Genomic DNA, 14,884 nt, shown 5'->3' with positions numbered 1-14,884 from the left:
TCTTCATCGTTGGTCCTAGCAGGGGAGGGAGCCCTGCCCACTGGGCTGCCTTTGCCTGCTTGCCATAGATCTTCCAGCAAGGAGTCACTGAGGTCTCTGCTCTTAAATCTGGGTCTGCGCTCTCCTTCACGGCTGCGTGCGGCCCCGACCTGCAGCAGCATCCCTCACTCCTGCTTTAAATCTCTCCCAGCAGCTGCTGGGGACATAAGCATTTTCTCTAGCCAGCCCATAGAGACCAGCCCTGCTAAGGAAGGAATTAACCCAGCAGCATCACATATCAGAGGTATCTTTTTATTGACTCTTTACAGAAATACAGTAGCACTCTGATTAGGTGGCTTAGGCGAGTTCTCCAGAAGGTGCCGTCCTTCTCAGCACTGCTGGGAGATCCCAAGGAGAAACCTGCCCTTTAACACTTCGGGGTTTCTATGGAGGCTTTGGGGCTCCCCAGCAGAAACTTCCTAACACCTTCAGCTCTCCAGGGGTCGGGAGTTGTTTGAACCAGTGGATGAAATTCAAGAGAAAAAAAAAGGAAAAGAAACCCCCACAAGCTGGGGGTGGTGGGGCGGTCTGAACACACCTGATATGTTGTAAGCCAGTCCTGCCATGATCCCCATCCTTCACTGTGTGTGTCTCCAGCTCCACAGGACCCCACTGCTTCCTAGAGCTCAGCTGTCTGCCACTACGTGTGTGTAGCTCTGGGCTTCGCACGCCCTTTTCACACAGTTTCTTGGACATAAAACAAATATTTCTTGGTCTGTTTTTCTTCCTGTACATGTGTAAGAGTGAGACCCTTTCCTTCTGCTGTTCACATACCATTTCAGGGCAAAATAGGTATGCTCAGCTGGGCTGATAAACTAATTTAACATTTATTTATGTATTTAATTGACTTTTTTTTTTTGGCAATCAAGGTGTAGTGGTTGGCTTGTTTTGTGTGTCCTTGCTACAAGAAACTGCAGACACTTCTGGCATAGAGGCATTTTGGCGGCAGCAGCTGCTGTTGGCCTCACTCAGTAGTCAGTGAGAGGGTATCGCAGGAAGATGAAGATAAGGATGATACAGAAGGTGGCAAGGGCTGAGCTGGTGATGTTAAAAAGCCGGGCTGTCTTGGCATCTTCAACTGCTCCATTCAAGTCATTGAGGAGTTTCTTATCCCGGACCTGAGACAAAAAGATTATTAAATAAATTAATTGTAACATGTATGAAAGACATAACTTGTTTCAAGCAACAGCCACAAAACCCAGTGCACCTGTACATGGTTACCTGTACAGGTGCATTGTGAAGGCTGGGCTGGGCCTCTGTGTTTGAGCACTTGGGGTGCCATAAAACACCCTGAGGTAAGGTTTGCACCCCATCTCTGCTATGGGTTGAGCCTGTGAAGCCAAGCACTGTAATACTTGTGGGTTGGAAATTCTTGGAAGCAGAGAAGACCTGAAAGAGTGACTCGTTGCTATTACCAGCCAGGCAAACCCGAGCCCCGCGGTCCCCAGAGTGGGGCAGTGTCATTTGGAGCCTGAAGGTGCACAAAGGAACTGAGATGCCATTGTACACCGCAGACACACAGGCACTAAAGCACACTTCCCACCGTGTCACAGCGCTCTGGCCCCGCAGTGCCAGGTTGGGCTCACCCAGCCCACAAGGGAGAAGGCTGCAGGTCTGGTGTGCATCCCTGTGCCTCCATCCGCACTGAGGGGCCGAGCGGGTGAAAGCTGGCACGGCATCCTACTGCAGCTCCAGGGCTGTGCACGAGCCTCCAGCATATTAAGTAGTCCTGGGTTAATGAGTTCCCTTCCTTTTGCAGGTCTTATGCGGATTGTGTAGCATCTCTGCCACAGGCAGTTTTCCATTCTGACAGCACAGTCTGCTCTCTTCATTATCCTGCAGGCTTTATGGGACTTTATGGGCTTTCCTTGGGACAGCTCTGCAGTGGGTGATGAGTGTGCATGTCCATGTCACTGTCCTGTCCCCACCTCTTCCAGGCTGCCAGGCAGTGCACCGTACTCCCAGCAGCAATGCCACTAGCGGGCATTGCTGATGCACTAGCGACAGCATTACCAGGCAGCAGATGGCACTGCAAGGCAGCAGATGACACTGCCAGGCAGCAATGGCATTACCAGGCAGCATGTGGCATTACCAGGCAGTGGATGGCACTGCCAGGCAGCAGAAGGCATAGCCAGGCAGCACATGGCACTGTAAGGACACGATGGCATTGCACGGCAGCAGATGGCCCAGCCAGGCAATGATGCTACCAGCAGGCAGAGATGGCACTACAAGGCAGTGGATGGCACAGCCAAGCAGCGAAAGCACAGCCAGGCAGGCAGTGATGGCACAGCCAGGCAGCTGATGGCACTGTCCACCAGCAGCAGCTCTGCAGTAGGATCCCAGCAGAGGAGGGGTCAGACTCCACTGCTTCCTAGCAGAGATATGTTCCTGTCCCCAGGCTGCCCCTTCAGCCAGCACTCAGCAGATTCAGGCAGCTGGAGCCACAAGGATGAACAAAAGGACCTGGACAAAAGGACCAGGACACTTGACCCCTCATCCATCTCCCATATCCAAGCAGGGTGCCCAAGGTGTGGCAGGGCCTGCCCCACTGCCCTCTCTTGGGTGGGGGTTGTGGAGACTGGGGCTGCAAGCCCTTGGCCTGCCCTGCTGCCAGCAGTGAGAGCCCCACTGGACACTGCTGGCTGGACACCAGATGTGGGTGGCAAGCTGCAAAAACCAGCACCAGAGGCAGACCGAGGAATATTAAAAGGCTTTTATCGATTAGGAAAAGGCACTGCAACAGATTCAGACCACATCTTACAGACTTTTCTCTCTTCCTCCTGCAGTGCTTACCTGCAGGGCTGTCCTGAAAGCCTTCTGCTGGACATGGGGAAGGGCTGCTACACCCCTTGTTCTCACTGACCTGTGCTGGTTCACAGGTCCTCCAAAACTGCATTTCAGACCCTCAAGCAACATTCTTCCTCTCCATGACACCACTGAGGACCTCTCTGCACAAGCAACCCGTGATCTTCTGTACTGTGGGTAGGGAAGCTGCTGTTGGCATGAGACCCACAGGATCTGGTGCTGGCAGGCACATAGGCAAGAATGAGCCTATTTTTCATACTTGTATTAAATCAAACTGTGCCATGTCCTCGGCCTCTGATGTGCTCTGCTCGTTGGAGCCTGGAGCTGAAGCTGGGGCCATGGCCCTGCTGTGGAGTGCTCAGCTCAGCATCCTTCTGGGACTGGGAAGAGGGACAGTCTCAAACTGCATGTGTCTTTGGGGCACACTTGGCTGGAGCTCTCAGCAGAGGAGATGATCTCTGGGAAAGCATCAAGCCGGCAGCTTGGGAGCCCACATGCCTTTCTGTGTCAGCTGAATGTCCGGGATGACTCACATTTGAAATTATTCAGTAAGTTTAACATCCTCCCAAAAACCCCTGGGTTCAGCAGCACCAGACATTTGGCACCTCCTCACGCACTGGTGAGAAGCCCCAGAGGTGCTGGATTCAGGCCAGAAATCCCGCTTGCTGCTCCCAGCAGACTCTTTGAAGCTCTCACACACTTTCCTCTTCCCAGTGGTGGGGCTGCCTCAGGCAAAAGCGACATGGAGCACATGCCTTTTGCCCCTTCCTGCACTGTAACCCGCTGCTCTCTGCCGCAGGCAAGCTGGTGTTTGCTGTCAGCGTTTGCTGTCAGCCAGAGCTTTCTCCAGCAGACCGGCACGGCCGGCACACCGAGCTCTGCAACCCTCCCGCAGCCAAGCCGCTTTACCTTTGTGAGCCCAGTTCCTCTTGGCCCCAGGAGCTGTCTCCTACTCCTCACCTCCTGCTCCTCCTCTCCCTGGGGCGCCCCACGAGCCTAATTTCCATGCTCAGCCTTCTCCAGTGCTCCCAGCAGCCTCTCCCAACAGCATTCCCACCTGGCAGCAGCTCACACTCGTGACTGGTGCCTTAGCCCATTCCCACGACACACTTCAGCAGAACCTCTCCTTGACTTTCCCATGGCTCTCCCTTTGGCCCTGCTCCTGTCATGCTGCTGCTGCTGTGGCGAGGGGTGCCTAAGGCTGCCCTCTCCCTAGTGACACCATTTCCCCACAGTTCCTTTTTTTTTATCCCTTCCATCTCTTCTCTTTCCTGTTGTTTGAGTCCAAACAGTGGCCGCCTTTGACTCCTACCAAAAGGTACCCAGCTGCCTCCTCTCCCTGCACCTCCAGCTGGTTCCACCCACACACTCCTGCTAATCCCTGTGGCTTCAGTGGTCACCCTCATGAAAATCATCCTGATTGCCCATAATCATTTACACTGAAATGGAGCCTCTAAGCACCAGACAAGTACAAGGACCCCCATGGCATGAAAGTGCAATGAAAAGGAGTTTCTCCTTACAACACCACTCACAGCTCCAACCTCCCACATCTCTGCAGGGCAGCCTTGCTTCCTCCTGCATGGCTTTGCACCCCCAGATGCTTCCAGATGTCTCTCTTTAATGTCCTGCTGTGGCAACTGAGTCAGGCTTTGGAGGAGCTCTCCTGGAGAGCAGATAAATGTTTCAGCTCCTTCCCTGTTTTGTCCTTAAGGAGATGCTGGTGTCTTATAGCCCAGCTTCAGCTTTTCCTATTTTCATGCTCCTGTGGTCACCATCATCATAATGTGCTGGCAGCTGGTGCATGAGCTTCTAGGAGCCCTGGAAGCTGATTCTTTCTATAGCCAGAGAGATGAACATAGTGAGGGACAGGTCCTCAAGGTCACAAGGCTGAACCCCCACCCAGACCAAGGTGTGGTGTTTTCTTAGCCACAGGCTTTTCTCATCATCCCTTTGACCCTTCTCACCTTTCCTAAAACTAGATGGGGACTTTTGGCCCTGCTTTGCACTGAGATGACTGGAGTATGAGGATAATTACATCTGCTGACTGGGGTTTCCCTGGGCACCTCCAAGCACTATGTGGTGGCATCTTTGGAAATCCCTCCATGAACAAGGCAGAGCTCACCTCTGATCCAGGCTGGGAATTTACACAATTTCTTTCTTCTTCCATGCCTATCCTTACGTGGAACACAGCCAGCTTTCGTGCTCTAACATGCAAGCCTTCCTTCTCTCCTTTCACACCAACAAAAGGTGGTGTGGCCTTTCCATCCATCCATCCATCCATCCATCCATCCATCCATCCATCCATCCATCCATCCATCCATCCATCCATCCATCCATCCATCCATCCATCCATCCATCCATCCATCCATCCATCCATCCATCCATCCATCCATCCATCCATCCATCCATCCATCCATCCATCCATCCATCCATCCATCCATCCCTATTTGCCTGTCACCTCCCTGCTGCTCACCTTGTTTTCCAATATCTCCATCTCACTGTGTCCTCCCACACCTCCAGCGTGTCAGTGCCCAAGGGTTCTTTCTCTCCTCCCTCTCCTCACCATTCTCTGCCCTTTGTTTCCTTGGGGTTTTACATTCTGCTTCCTCTCCAAGTTCTCCCCTTGGCTCCTACCAGCCCCAGCAGTCACTTCCCCTCTCTCAGCCCCTCTCATTTTTGGGAGCAGCAAACTTGCTGCTCTAGTAAAAAGTGCTGCCTCAGCTTGCAGAAGGAGACAAATGGTTTGTTGATAACGAGTCTAATGAGGCTGTTTTTAAGGCAGCCTGGAAGCCCACAGCTGGTTGTCAGTAAACCCATTTCTATTCAGAGCTCCATGTCCCTGCACAGAAGGAGCTCTGGAGGCGATCCTTGGATTTATTTGCTCTGTGAATTGCTCAAGAGCTCTCCAGCCCACGTGCCTCCACCACACCGGCACTGGCATCACGGGACTGTCACCCCTGCATTTCACCCACGTCCATAAACCATTGCTCCTTCCACAAAGCAGGAGGAGAGCCTGCCTGAGAGGCTGGGTGCGGCAGCCTCTCAGGTTAATAAATAGCTGTGGATTTGTGCAGGTCTGCTTCCACTCGAAACAAGGAAGATCAACAAGTGGCAAGAGAGGAGGGCAAACAGTTGTGCCCACAGCTGTGTGCTAAGGGCTGGGCAGAGAGCGGGCAAGAGAGCTTGGCATATTTCCATGACCTCAAGGGGCAAGAAAACTCTGCAAGCAATGCTGCGGGCTGCTGGTGAGGCTTAAAAAGCCAGCAAGGCTGCTTGGCATCTTCATCTCTGTAGAGCCACAGCGAGGCATCCATACTGCAGCTCATCTCAGATCCCAGCTCCTCTGATCTACTGCCTCATGGCACAATGGGTACAGAGGACTTGGCTCACCCCAGCAGTCTCCAGAGATGAGGCTCTGAACAACTGAAGTGAGATCTCCTGCCACCAGGCACTGATGCATCATTCATTACCACTTGGAGCTGGGAAAGGGGAAGGGAGGGAGCTGCTGAATATCAGACCACAACATTTGCTTCTGATCAAAATCAACTGAATCCAGAGCGTTGCTGTTGGAGTGATACTTTTATCTCTACTGGGCTGGGGTTAGGGTTACTTTAGGGTTTTTCTAACTTCCCTGGTCCTGGTGTTGATCTCTCCTCCCCCAGCGTCCAGCACATATGATTAGATTCAAGTGCCTTGCTTGCACTCTGGGAGGCTGACCTTGAGAAGCCTGACATGCTAGAAATGACCCCTGGAGGGATCCATGAGTTGTGTGATCCCGCTGTAGCCCAGCAAGCTGTGTTTGCCAAGGATCTGCTATGGGGGTAAATAAAGATGAGGCATGCTGCCACACTCCTGTTCAGAGTACTTGGCTGTGACATCTGTCACACATAGAACCTGCCTTGTATGTCACAGTTTCAGCCCTCACCTGAAAACATGTGTTTCTTTCTTCACAAATTCTTTGGTGCTGGGGTGAGAGTTTTGGACATTTTTTAGTAAATGGTTATCACCACAAAATAGCATTTCTCTGCAGAAAGAAACTTAGAAGGCTGTAGCTAGCATGCAAAAGGCCAGGCAGACATGCCTGTTTTCCCAGATGTGGCTGAAAGCAATAAAATAGGGCATGAGGAAGGAGACAGCTTCACAGTAATATTCAAGTGTACCAAGGATACAGCTGTCTTCCAGTGTGGGCATTATGCTGCTGAAACCAGAGGAAATGCTAGGGTGTGCTAAGATATATACTGAAACATCTCATGGACCCGGGTCACCAAGGAGATACTGCTTTATTAACATCATGAATCTGTCAGAAGCAGATGACCTTTATGACAGGGAATTGAAAATGCTATTTCTGATAATGAAAACGATAATTCCTGAAGTTGCTAGAGGTTTCAGTTATTTAAAGGAAGTGTAAAAGCTATAACCCAGGAACCACTTAATGGTATCAGTGCACTGATGGCTCTTGAGGAAACCTGTGTTCTGGCTCTTGAGGAAACCTGAGGGCTCTGCTGTCAGGGGTCCCAGAAGAGGCTCAGAGAGAAGAAGGTGCAGCTTCATTCTTCTTCATGCTACCCCTTAGTCAGTCCCTTCAGAGCACAGACATCCTAGAAAGGCCAGACTGAAGTGCCTACTGCTCAAATGTCCTTACATTTAATTGCAGAAGAACAAGAGAAGTCTGTTTAAAGGGATATCTGTTCCCAGGGCATTTCTTGCCCCTGTTTTCTCTGAACTTCTGGGAAAAACATTATTGACAGTAAAAGAGAAGAAAAAGTGTTTCTGGAGAAATAACCATAACACCCAGCCTGGCTAGGGTGTTGTGAAGATTCCTGCAACAGCTGTGGGTAAGGAACACTGCTGCCTTTCTGAACATCCCAGTCTTCCCCAGGACACACCTGCTACTGCCCCAGCATCTGCATTGCCTCTCACCACCCACCCCAACAGCAGCTCATGAGAGCACTCGGCATCCCTTCAGCCACTTGCTAGCTCTGTCCTCTTCCTCTGAGGGACATTTTGTTTCTATTTTCCCTCTGCCACAGAGTCACAGCCACTGGGGAGCTCCAAAACCAGAACAGAGTTATTTCTACCCGCTCAGCGTTACCTCTGTTTGGGTACCGCAGTTACATCCCATCAGCTACCGCCTTCTCAGCCCGAAAGCCAAGGCTGGTTTTTGACAGCCATCTTCCTTTCTCCTTTCTCTGATTTGGAGCAAATTTGCCCATTTGCCTTCTCTCACCACTGCCTCCTTTTTTCATGCTTGAGTTTGTGTCTTTTAGGTCTCTGCAGACAGATGCCGAGCCCACGCCTCTGTCCCGGTGCAAGACCCCTGGTTACTTCTGGGCTTTGCCCTTCCTTCCATCCCATGTCAAGGATAGGGAAGGGTCCAGCCTCTAAAAACTCTATGGGGGGCAGACACTACTCTACCTTGTCACCAGGGGATGGGTCAGCCCTCTTCTCAGGCTGTCCTGCCCTCACTGCTGCAGCAGCAAGGAGCCACATGTACCCTGACACCCATGGTAGCCTCTTCCACGGGAAAGATGTCAATTGTTAAAGGCAAATACAGACAAGGAAAGGCTTAAAAAAACAAGGAGGAAGCCAGTTTTTTCTTTCTTCCCTTGCTGGATCAAGGTGTAGGGGGTGTTAAGGGACTTGCTCCCCCACTCATACTAGCCTGCTGCTGACTGGATTTGCCCTTTGCTTGTGGTGATGCTTCTCACCCGGATGATTTAGGTTATTAAGTGCCTCACCCAGGCAGCAGCAGAGCCTTCTGCACAGGCAATGGATGAGAGCTCACCTCCCATCCTGGGGAATGAGAAACTGAGGCAGGCACCACCAGGCCAGTGAGCCCAAGACAGGGGGCTGCAGACTTCTCCCTGAGCCTTTCTGATGAGCCTGACTGTGTTGGGAGCAGCCTCCTTGCAGTGCTGGGTGCTCACAGTCCAGCTCACAGGAGCTGTATGGGGTTAATTGATCTGCTTCTGTGACGAAGCCTGTCTGCACCCTGGCCTTCCTCTAAATGCTGCCTGCCAAAACAAATCAGCCAGCTCCTCTCCGGGCCACCCAGCCGCCCCGGGCTCTCTGCACATCCATTCAGTTAGTTTTGCATCTGGCAGGCAGGGAAGGGGAGGGCAGCCCAGGCCCCTCTCTCCTGGCAGCTGCCAAGGTGCTGCCTGTTTGCCAGCCACCATCCCTGCCGGGCTGCTCTCCCCTGCAGCTATCAGGAATAATAACCTGGTCCCATTCCCATAATGGGCTGTGCTCCACGCCATCACCCTCTCCAACAACACAGCTCTCTATCCCCCCAGCCCTACACTGTGGGAAGCCCCCTGCACTCTCTTCCACCTTCCCACCATTCCCATGATGCTGGCAGGTCTCCAGGCCCTGTTTTGGGATTTATAGGACTTGGGCTGGGGGAAGCTGGCCACAAGCTCTGATGTTTTAATTATGGAGAGGGCAAGAAAGAAACAGGCAGGATTGCCCTGCACTTTGTAAGCTTCTTACCCCCTGCAACTTGCCAGCTGATGGCTTATCCTGGCTGGCTGCTTCTTACCGTTCCTGCCTCACCATCCAGTGCTGCTGGGTCCTATCCTGATGATCTCTAACAGCCAGGATCCCGAATAAAGGACCGAGTGCCGGCGTGCCTGCAGGTGCAGCGTGAGCCAAAGCAGCCCGGTGTTGCCTGCCTGTCACCCTGCACCGCGGTAGAGACGAGCCTCTGAGGGTACTTGGAGCAAGTGAAAGCACCTCTTCCTCACCTGAGTAACATGCCTGGCTCCTCAGCTCTTCCCATCCCCATCCCCATCCCCATCCCCATTGTCTGCAGCCTCTCCTTTGGGTGGCAAAGTGGGATTTCACACCAGCACAACCCCCGAACGCTTCCCCCCTGCCTGGTCACCCCGCAGCCCGAGCCCCACGCTCAGTACTCACTTTCAATGAATAGGCCAAGGCGATGAAGCCGAGGCAGCAGAAGTTGAGGTATACAAAGTTGAAGATGGACCAGAGATAGTAGTCGTTCACCTCGGTGGTGTCGGGGTAGATTTCGATGACAGTGGTGGGGTTGGTCATCGTCTTTTTCTCCACCGAGTGCTTGCACGGGACCGCCGGCCGCAGGCTGTCCCCTTTGCAGCTCTTGCTCTCCATGAGATAAACGGCAGAAGAAGGAGACAGGACGGGCGAAGCTTGCCGGAGAGCTGGGGGCTTGGCGATGCAGGCGAAGCAGCCCTGCGGCGGGCCTTGCGGGGGTCTCGGGGTCCAGGCCACCCCCTCAAAGGGGCATGGCGGGCCCAAGGGGGGGTCCTGTGTCCTCTCCGTGGTGGCTGCCGCGGCGTCACCGCGCTCTGCCCTGGCAAAGCGAAAAGCCCCCCCGTCAAAAATGGGGGTGAGGGGATGGAAAGGCCGGGGGCAGGGGGAAAAGAGAAAGGGGGGAAGGAGCAGAGAAGGGCAGACGTGGGGAGAAGGCAGGAGAGACAGGAGAGGGACCGGGAGACCGAGGAGAGAGCAGGGAGAGGAGTGAGGGAGTGGGCAGAGGAGAGAGGGAGGAGAGTAGGGCAGGCAGGAGAGGGAGGAGGGAGCACCGCTACACCCGGGGACCACGACGCCGCCGCCTCGGCGCGGAGCTGCCGCCGGCCCCGGCCCCGCGGCGGGGGCAGAGGCGCGGGCAGGGCGGGCAGCATCCCTCCCCCCTGCCACGGCCTCCCCCCGCCGCTGCCCGCTGGCCTGCGTGACCCGCCTTCCAGGCACCGCTGGGAAAATCATCTCTTTTTAAAAAAGGAGACAAATAAAAGCAGAAAGAAACACTTGGGAGGCGCCGGGGGGCTGCGAGGGAGTTGCCACCCGGCCGCGCTGCAGCCCCCCGCAGCCCTCCCCTCCCGTCTGTCTGTCTGTCGGTCTGTCGGGGCCTTCCCCTTTCTGTCCCATGCCGGGATGGGAGCCGGTGGCTCAGCTGCGGGCGGAGCGGGTCTCCCGGTGCGGCAGAGCAGCCCGCCCCTCCGCCCTGCTTCCCTCCCTCCCTCCCTCCCTCCTTCCTTAGGGGGGTGGGCATTTTGGGGGGATTTTTTTCCCTGAGTCCTAGTCTGTACGGTGATTCCATTTCCAGGTTCCTTCCACCTGCCAGCAGGTCTCCCATACCCCCCTCCCTCCACCTTTTTTTTTTTTTTTTAAGGGTATCATGCCTGAGGAGGTGGAGGAAGAGGAGGAGGGGAAGAGGGGATGAAGACAGAGGATGGGGAAGGGGATATTAGAAGTAGTTCCCCTCCACCCTAGCTTTGCAAATAGGAAAGACTAGTCCACCTCTGGCTGCCCGTCCGTTCCTCCATCGGTCTCCTCCGAAGGCATCAGGAGGAGCGAGGGATACTCACAAGGAGGGATGCGGGGAGTCGCTGCATATCCGGCTCAGCACAGCCTCCGGCTCGGCTTCCTCGGCGCTGGAGTTGAAGGAGGAGGGGAGGGCGGGGAGGGGGGCACCCATGGACTAGGAATGGGCAGGGAGGGAGTTAGAGGATGGGAAGGTCAACCTGCAGCCCCCCGTCTTCCCCCGAACATGCTTCACGCAGGAGAGCTCCTCTGTGTCTCAGCCCTTCTCCTCGTGTCCCCCCCACTGGGACGTCACCTCCTGCTTGGAGCATCCTGGTAGCGCCCCGCTGGAGAAGGGCACCTCCTGGGCCCCGGCCGAGCGGCTTCCCCGAGCAGCAGAAGGGGATGCTCGGCCCTGCTCTCCCCAGTGTCACCCGCAGAGACATTTGCAGCGGGGACTCGCTGCAGCCTTGTTTGCGGGTTCTCCGCTATGGACCTGGGTGAAAAACTAAAATAAGTGTGGCAGGAGTGCGTGGGGACGAACGGAATTAACGAGGGGAGGTGGTGGTGATGCAATGCTGTGGGGAAAAACGGGCTCTGGTGGTGAGGGGATGAATGGAAAGGGGATAAATCCTGTGTGTGAGGTAAGAGATCCTGCTGGCATGGAGCAAATCCCAGCGCAGGGAGGGGTGGGAGCACTCCGGCAGCAGGATGCACGGCATGTGGCTGCTTTAGGGGAGGGGGGTGGGGGTGTCACGAAGGCTGGTCAAGCCCGGGAGGATTTGGCTGTGCCCAGGCTTAGCACAGGATCAGGGATGTGCTTGCTGCCACCCATTGCTAACACTCTGGAAGCTGCACTGAATCCCAGCTCTAGGGTGCTGCGGTAGAGTACCCCCAGGGACATGATGATGGAGAGCAGCTGGTGGCGTGCAGGGACAGCTTGCAGGTCATTCAGAAGGATGCACAGGGAGGGTGAGGACACAAGAACACGCTGTGTCACCCCATGGTGACATAGCCTGGTGCAGGTGGCCTTGTTGCAGCAGGCAGTTCAGCTGCGGCGCTGGGGAAGGGGAGCAGAGAAATCCCCAGAATACTGAAAACGGGGTGGGTAGAACAAAAGTTCATGTGAGCAGAAACTGCAAGGGAAGGGAAATCCTCTGGAAAAGCCTTAAGCCTACACACAAAGTGCTGAGCTAAGAAATAAGGATGGTAATTCACTCAGCTCTTCACAGGCAGGTTTGGCTTCAGTGTAGGGGCACCCACCCTGTGTTCATCCCTGTGGGCTGGTCTGATGTGGGGGAACTTCTTGCACATCCACAGGTCTCTGAGACTGGAGGAAGTCCAGTTTCCATGAGACCAACTTAATCCTTCTGAAGCCTGCATTGGTTAAAAAAGGACAAATTGCCCTCTGGTTCAGGATTTATCACTGCTGGAGCAGTGTTGGGTCCTGCCAAAGTAAAGAAGGTTTTATTACTGCTACAGCTGCCCGTGATGAGATCCAGATCTCTCTCCAAGAAGCTGCTAAGAAACAGAGGCAGTGCTAGGGTGAGAGTGATGCTCCTGTGGGATTAAGAGGTTTGCAGGAGAGGCAGAGCCATGGCCAGCTGTCGTCAGCTTTTCTAGAGGGCTTGGACAAACTGAGCTGTGCAGAGCATCCTCCCTGCAGGCTCAGGAGGAACAATGAAACCCCGTGGGTGCAGACTGGAGCTATGGATGAGCCTGCTGTTTGTTTGTCTGGGAAAAGTTGTGTGGGTAAGGCTGCTCCTCTTAATGTCAGGCAGGGATGGAGGGTTAGCAGAGAAAAAGGTCAGAGGAGCTTTGGAGCAGGCAAAAGGAGGCAGCAGGGTGGTGTAGGGGAATGTGAGATCAACAGAGAGAGTCACATTCCCTGGTATGAATAGGACTGAAAGGTCAGGGAGGTTGAATGGTTGCTTTTCCTCTTCTCCAGGTACCAGGTCATCACTACAGTTTGCAGAACACTTTTTGGTCTTTGGGTGAGTGATTCATCATCTTCCTCAATGTTAAGTGCGAGTGGTGAGAGGTTTATTACGTGGACCACAGTGGCATATATGCAGCATCACTGGTTCAACAACCATTCATGTGACCCCAGGGAACTGACATAAAAAATGGAAGGAATAAGACCCCTCAATATTCTACATTATTTTAACCCTCCTCCAATTTTCTGGGCATCTTCAAAGGTCATGCATGCACACCCTCAACCATATGGTCTAGGACTACCTTCCTTTCAAATAAAAGGTGGGGTGAGTATGAATAATTGCCTGCATTACTGTGGCCAGCATCAAGGCTGGCTTCCCCTTGTGCTAAGCACAGGACAAACAGAACAGAAGGATGCTTGCTGCCCCAAAGCAATTCTCCCATAATCACATTAGAGACATGTGGGCTGTAGCATCATCAAGTGCTGTAAGACCTGTGAGAAAATCTTCTGTCTCAAATCCTACTCAAGCTCTTCAGAAACCATTAGCAGAACCTGACCCTTTTTTTTTTTTTTCATTTCTGAAGAACAAAGTCCACAGCCTCCTGAATGCTCCTTTCCTATTACCCCTACAAAATTGCTCAGTGGATTGCTATATTCCATAAGCAGTAAGGCAGCCTGAGATTTGGAGGGGTAAATCCAATCTTCCCACTCTCCCTTGATCTCTGTCTCCTATTCTCTGAGCTTTCATTCTGCACTCTGCTTCCCTTCCCTCCCAAAGAAACCTAAAAATAAATAAATCCAAAAAAGAGCGGAAAAAGGAAAAGCCATCAGCCCCCAAAATGATCTGCTTAGTCATTCAGGGTGAGTAAAAATAGTTTCCCAAATGAACAAATTGCTGAGCCAACCAGATGAGCAAGTCATCTCCATAAATGAGGGGTCTCATTTTCCCTCTCCTTGGGCAGGAGAAGAAAGCCACTGGTTTAATGGGCTTTTGGTAAAGCCCTAAGCTGAACTGGAGAAGGATCTAGCCCATGAAGACAGCCCTAGGGGTCAGTGCCAAGCCCCCTACTACTTAAGGGGACATGTAATGAAAAATTTGATGGTTTTTTGCACCAATGGAGACATTTAATGAAGAGTGAAATACCAAATTGTCATGTGCATGAAATTCTACAGAGATGGTGCAGTAAACAGGGGAGGCTGAAGTAAACCTGAGGACTTTCTGGGAAGATAGTGTAGGGCTGCATTCAGGCTGCTCCTAGAGCAGGAGGTGTGCTTTGCTCCCTGCTGGAAAACCATGGGTGGGCAATTCCAGCTCTTGGCTTCTCCTGCTCTTGGCCAAGATCAAGGCTGTGATTGTTCCCACTGGGATGTAATGTTCTGTACACAAGGCACGATTGAAGACTTAGGCAGAATCCCCCCAGCAGAAATAGGGCCCTCATATTCCTGTCAATAAGTATTTGGCAGCAGATGACTTGTTCTCCCCTTGGGCTATTGAGGAACAGTGGGCTGCATGATTGGTTTTCAGGATCCAGCCAGCTCTTTTGGGTTAAATCCATCTCTTTAACATAGGGGAACAGCTGATTGGGGAATTTAGGCATCCTGGGGGAACAGAGGCTCAGGACTTGCCAAAAGGGAAATCAGCTAAGCTGTGTGCTTAGATCTGTGCTCAGAAGATGGGATGGGACTTGGCTGCATCCATCTTGCTTATGTAGATGATGTTTTTCTCAAAGTAGGGATTAGCTCTTATCTTCCACCTGGCACATGGGGCCTTCATTCTGCTTGAGAGTCTCCAGCTCCCATACAGCAGAGGTAGGACTAAAA

The 14,884-nt window shown here is 53.1% G+C and overlaps 1 protein-coding gene across 1 annotated transcript; it reads right to left on the bottom strand.

Moving 5' to 3' along the window:
- Positions 1 to 277: 277 nt before the first annotated feature.
- On the bottom strand, positions 278 to 10,459 carry IFITM10 (interferon induced transmembrane protein 10). The gene is made up of 3 exons (XM_050975736.1): positions 10,410 to 10,459; positions 9,763 to 10,177; positions 278 to 1,157 (listed from the first exon to the last, which is right to left on the bottom strand). The coding sequence occupies exons 2-3, from the start codon at positions 9,973 to 9,975 to the stop codon at positions 1,008 to 1,010; spliced, it is 363 nt and encodes a 120-aa protein (XP_050831693.1). The 5' UTR covers positions 9,976 to 10,177; positions 10,410 to 10,459; the 3' UTR covers positions 278 to 1,007.
- Between the last annotated feature and the right edge of the window lie 4,425 nt (positions 10,460 to 14,884).

The sequence above is a fragment of the Serinus canaria genome, chromosome 5 (genome assembly GCF_022539315.1).
Source record: "Serinus canaria isolate serCan28SL12 chromosome 5, serCan2020, whole genome shotgun sequence".
NCBI lineage: Eukaryota > Metazoa > Chordata > Aves > Passeriformes > Fringillidae > Serinus > Serinus canaria.
Note: the sequence above shows the minus strand (reverse complement) of the source record. Positions and strands in the feature narration are given on the sequence as shown.

Excerpts from the sequence above, each read along its gene's own strand:
- IFITM10 (XM_050975736.1), bottom strand. The coding sequence starts at position 9,975 with ATGGAGAGCAAGAGCTGCAAAGGGGACAGCCTGCGGCCGGCGGTCCCG. Across the intron at positions 1,158-9,762 it reads CCTTGGCCTATTCATTGAAA|GTCCGGGATAAGAAACTCCT; the intron begins GTGAGTACTGAG and ends TTTTTGTCTCAG.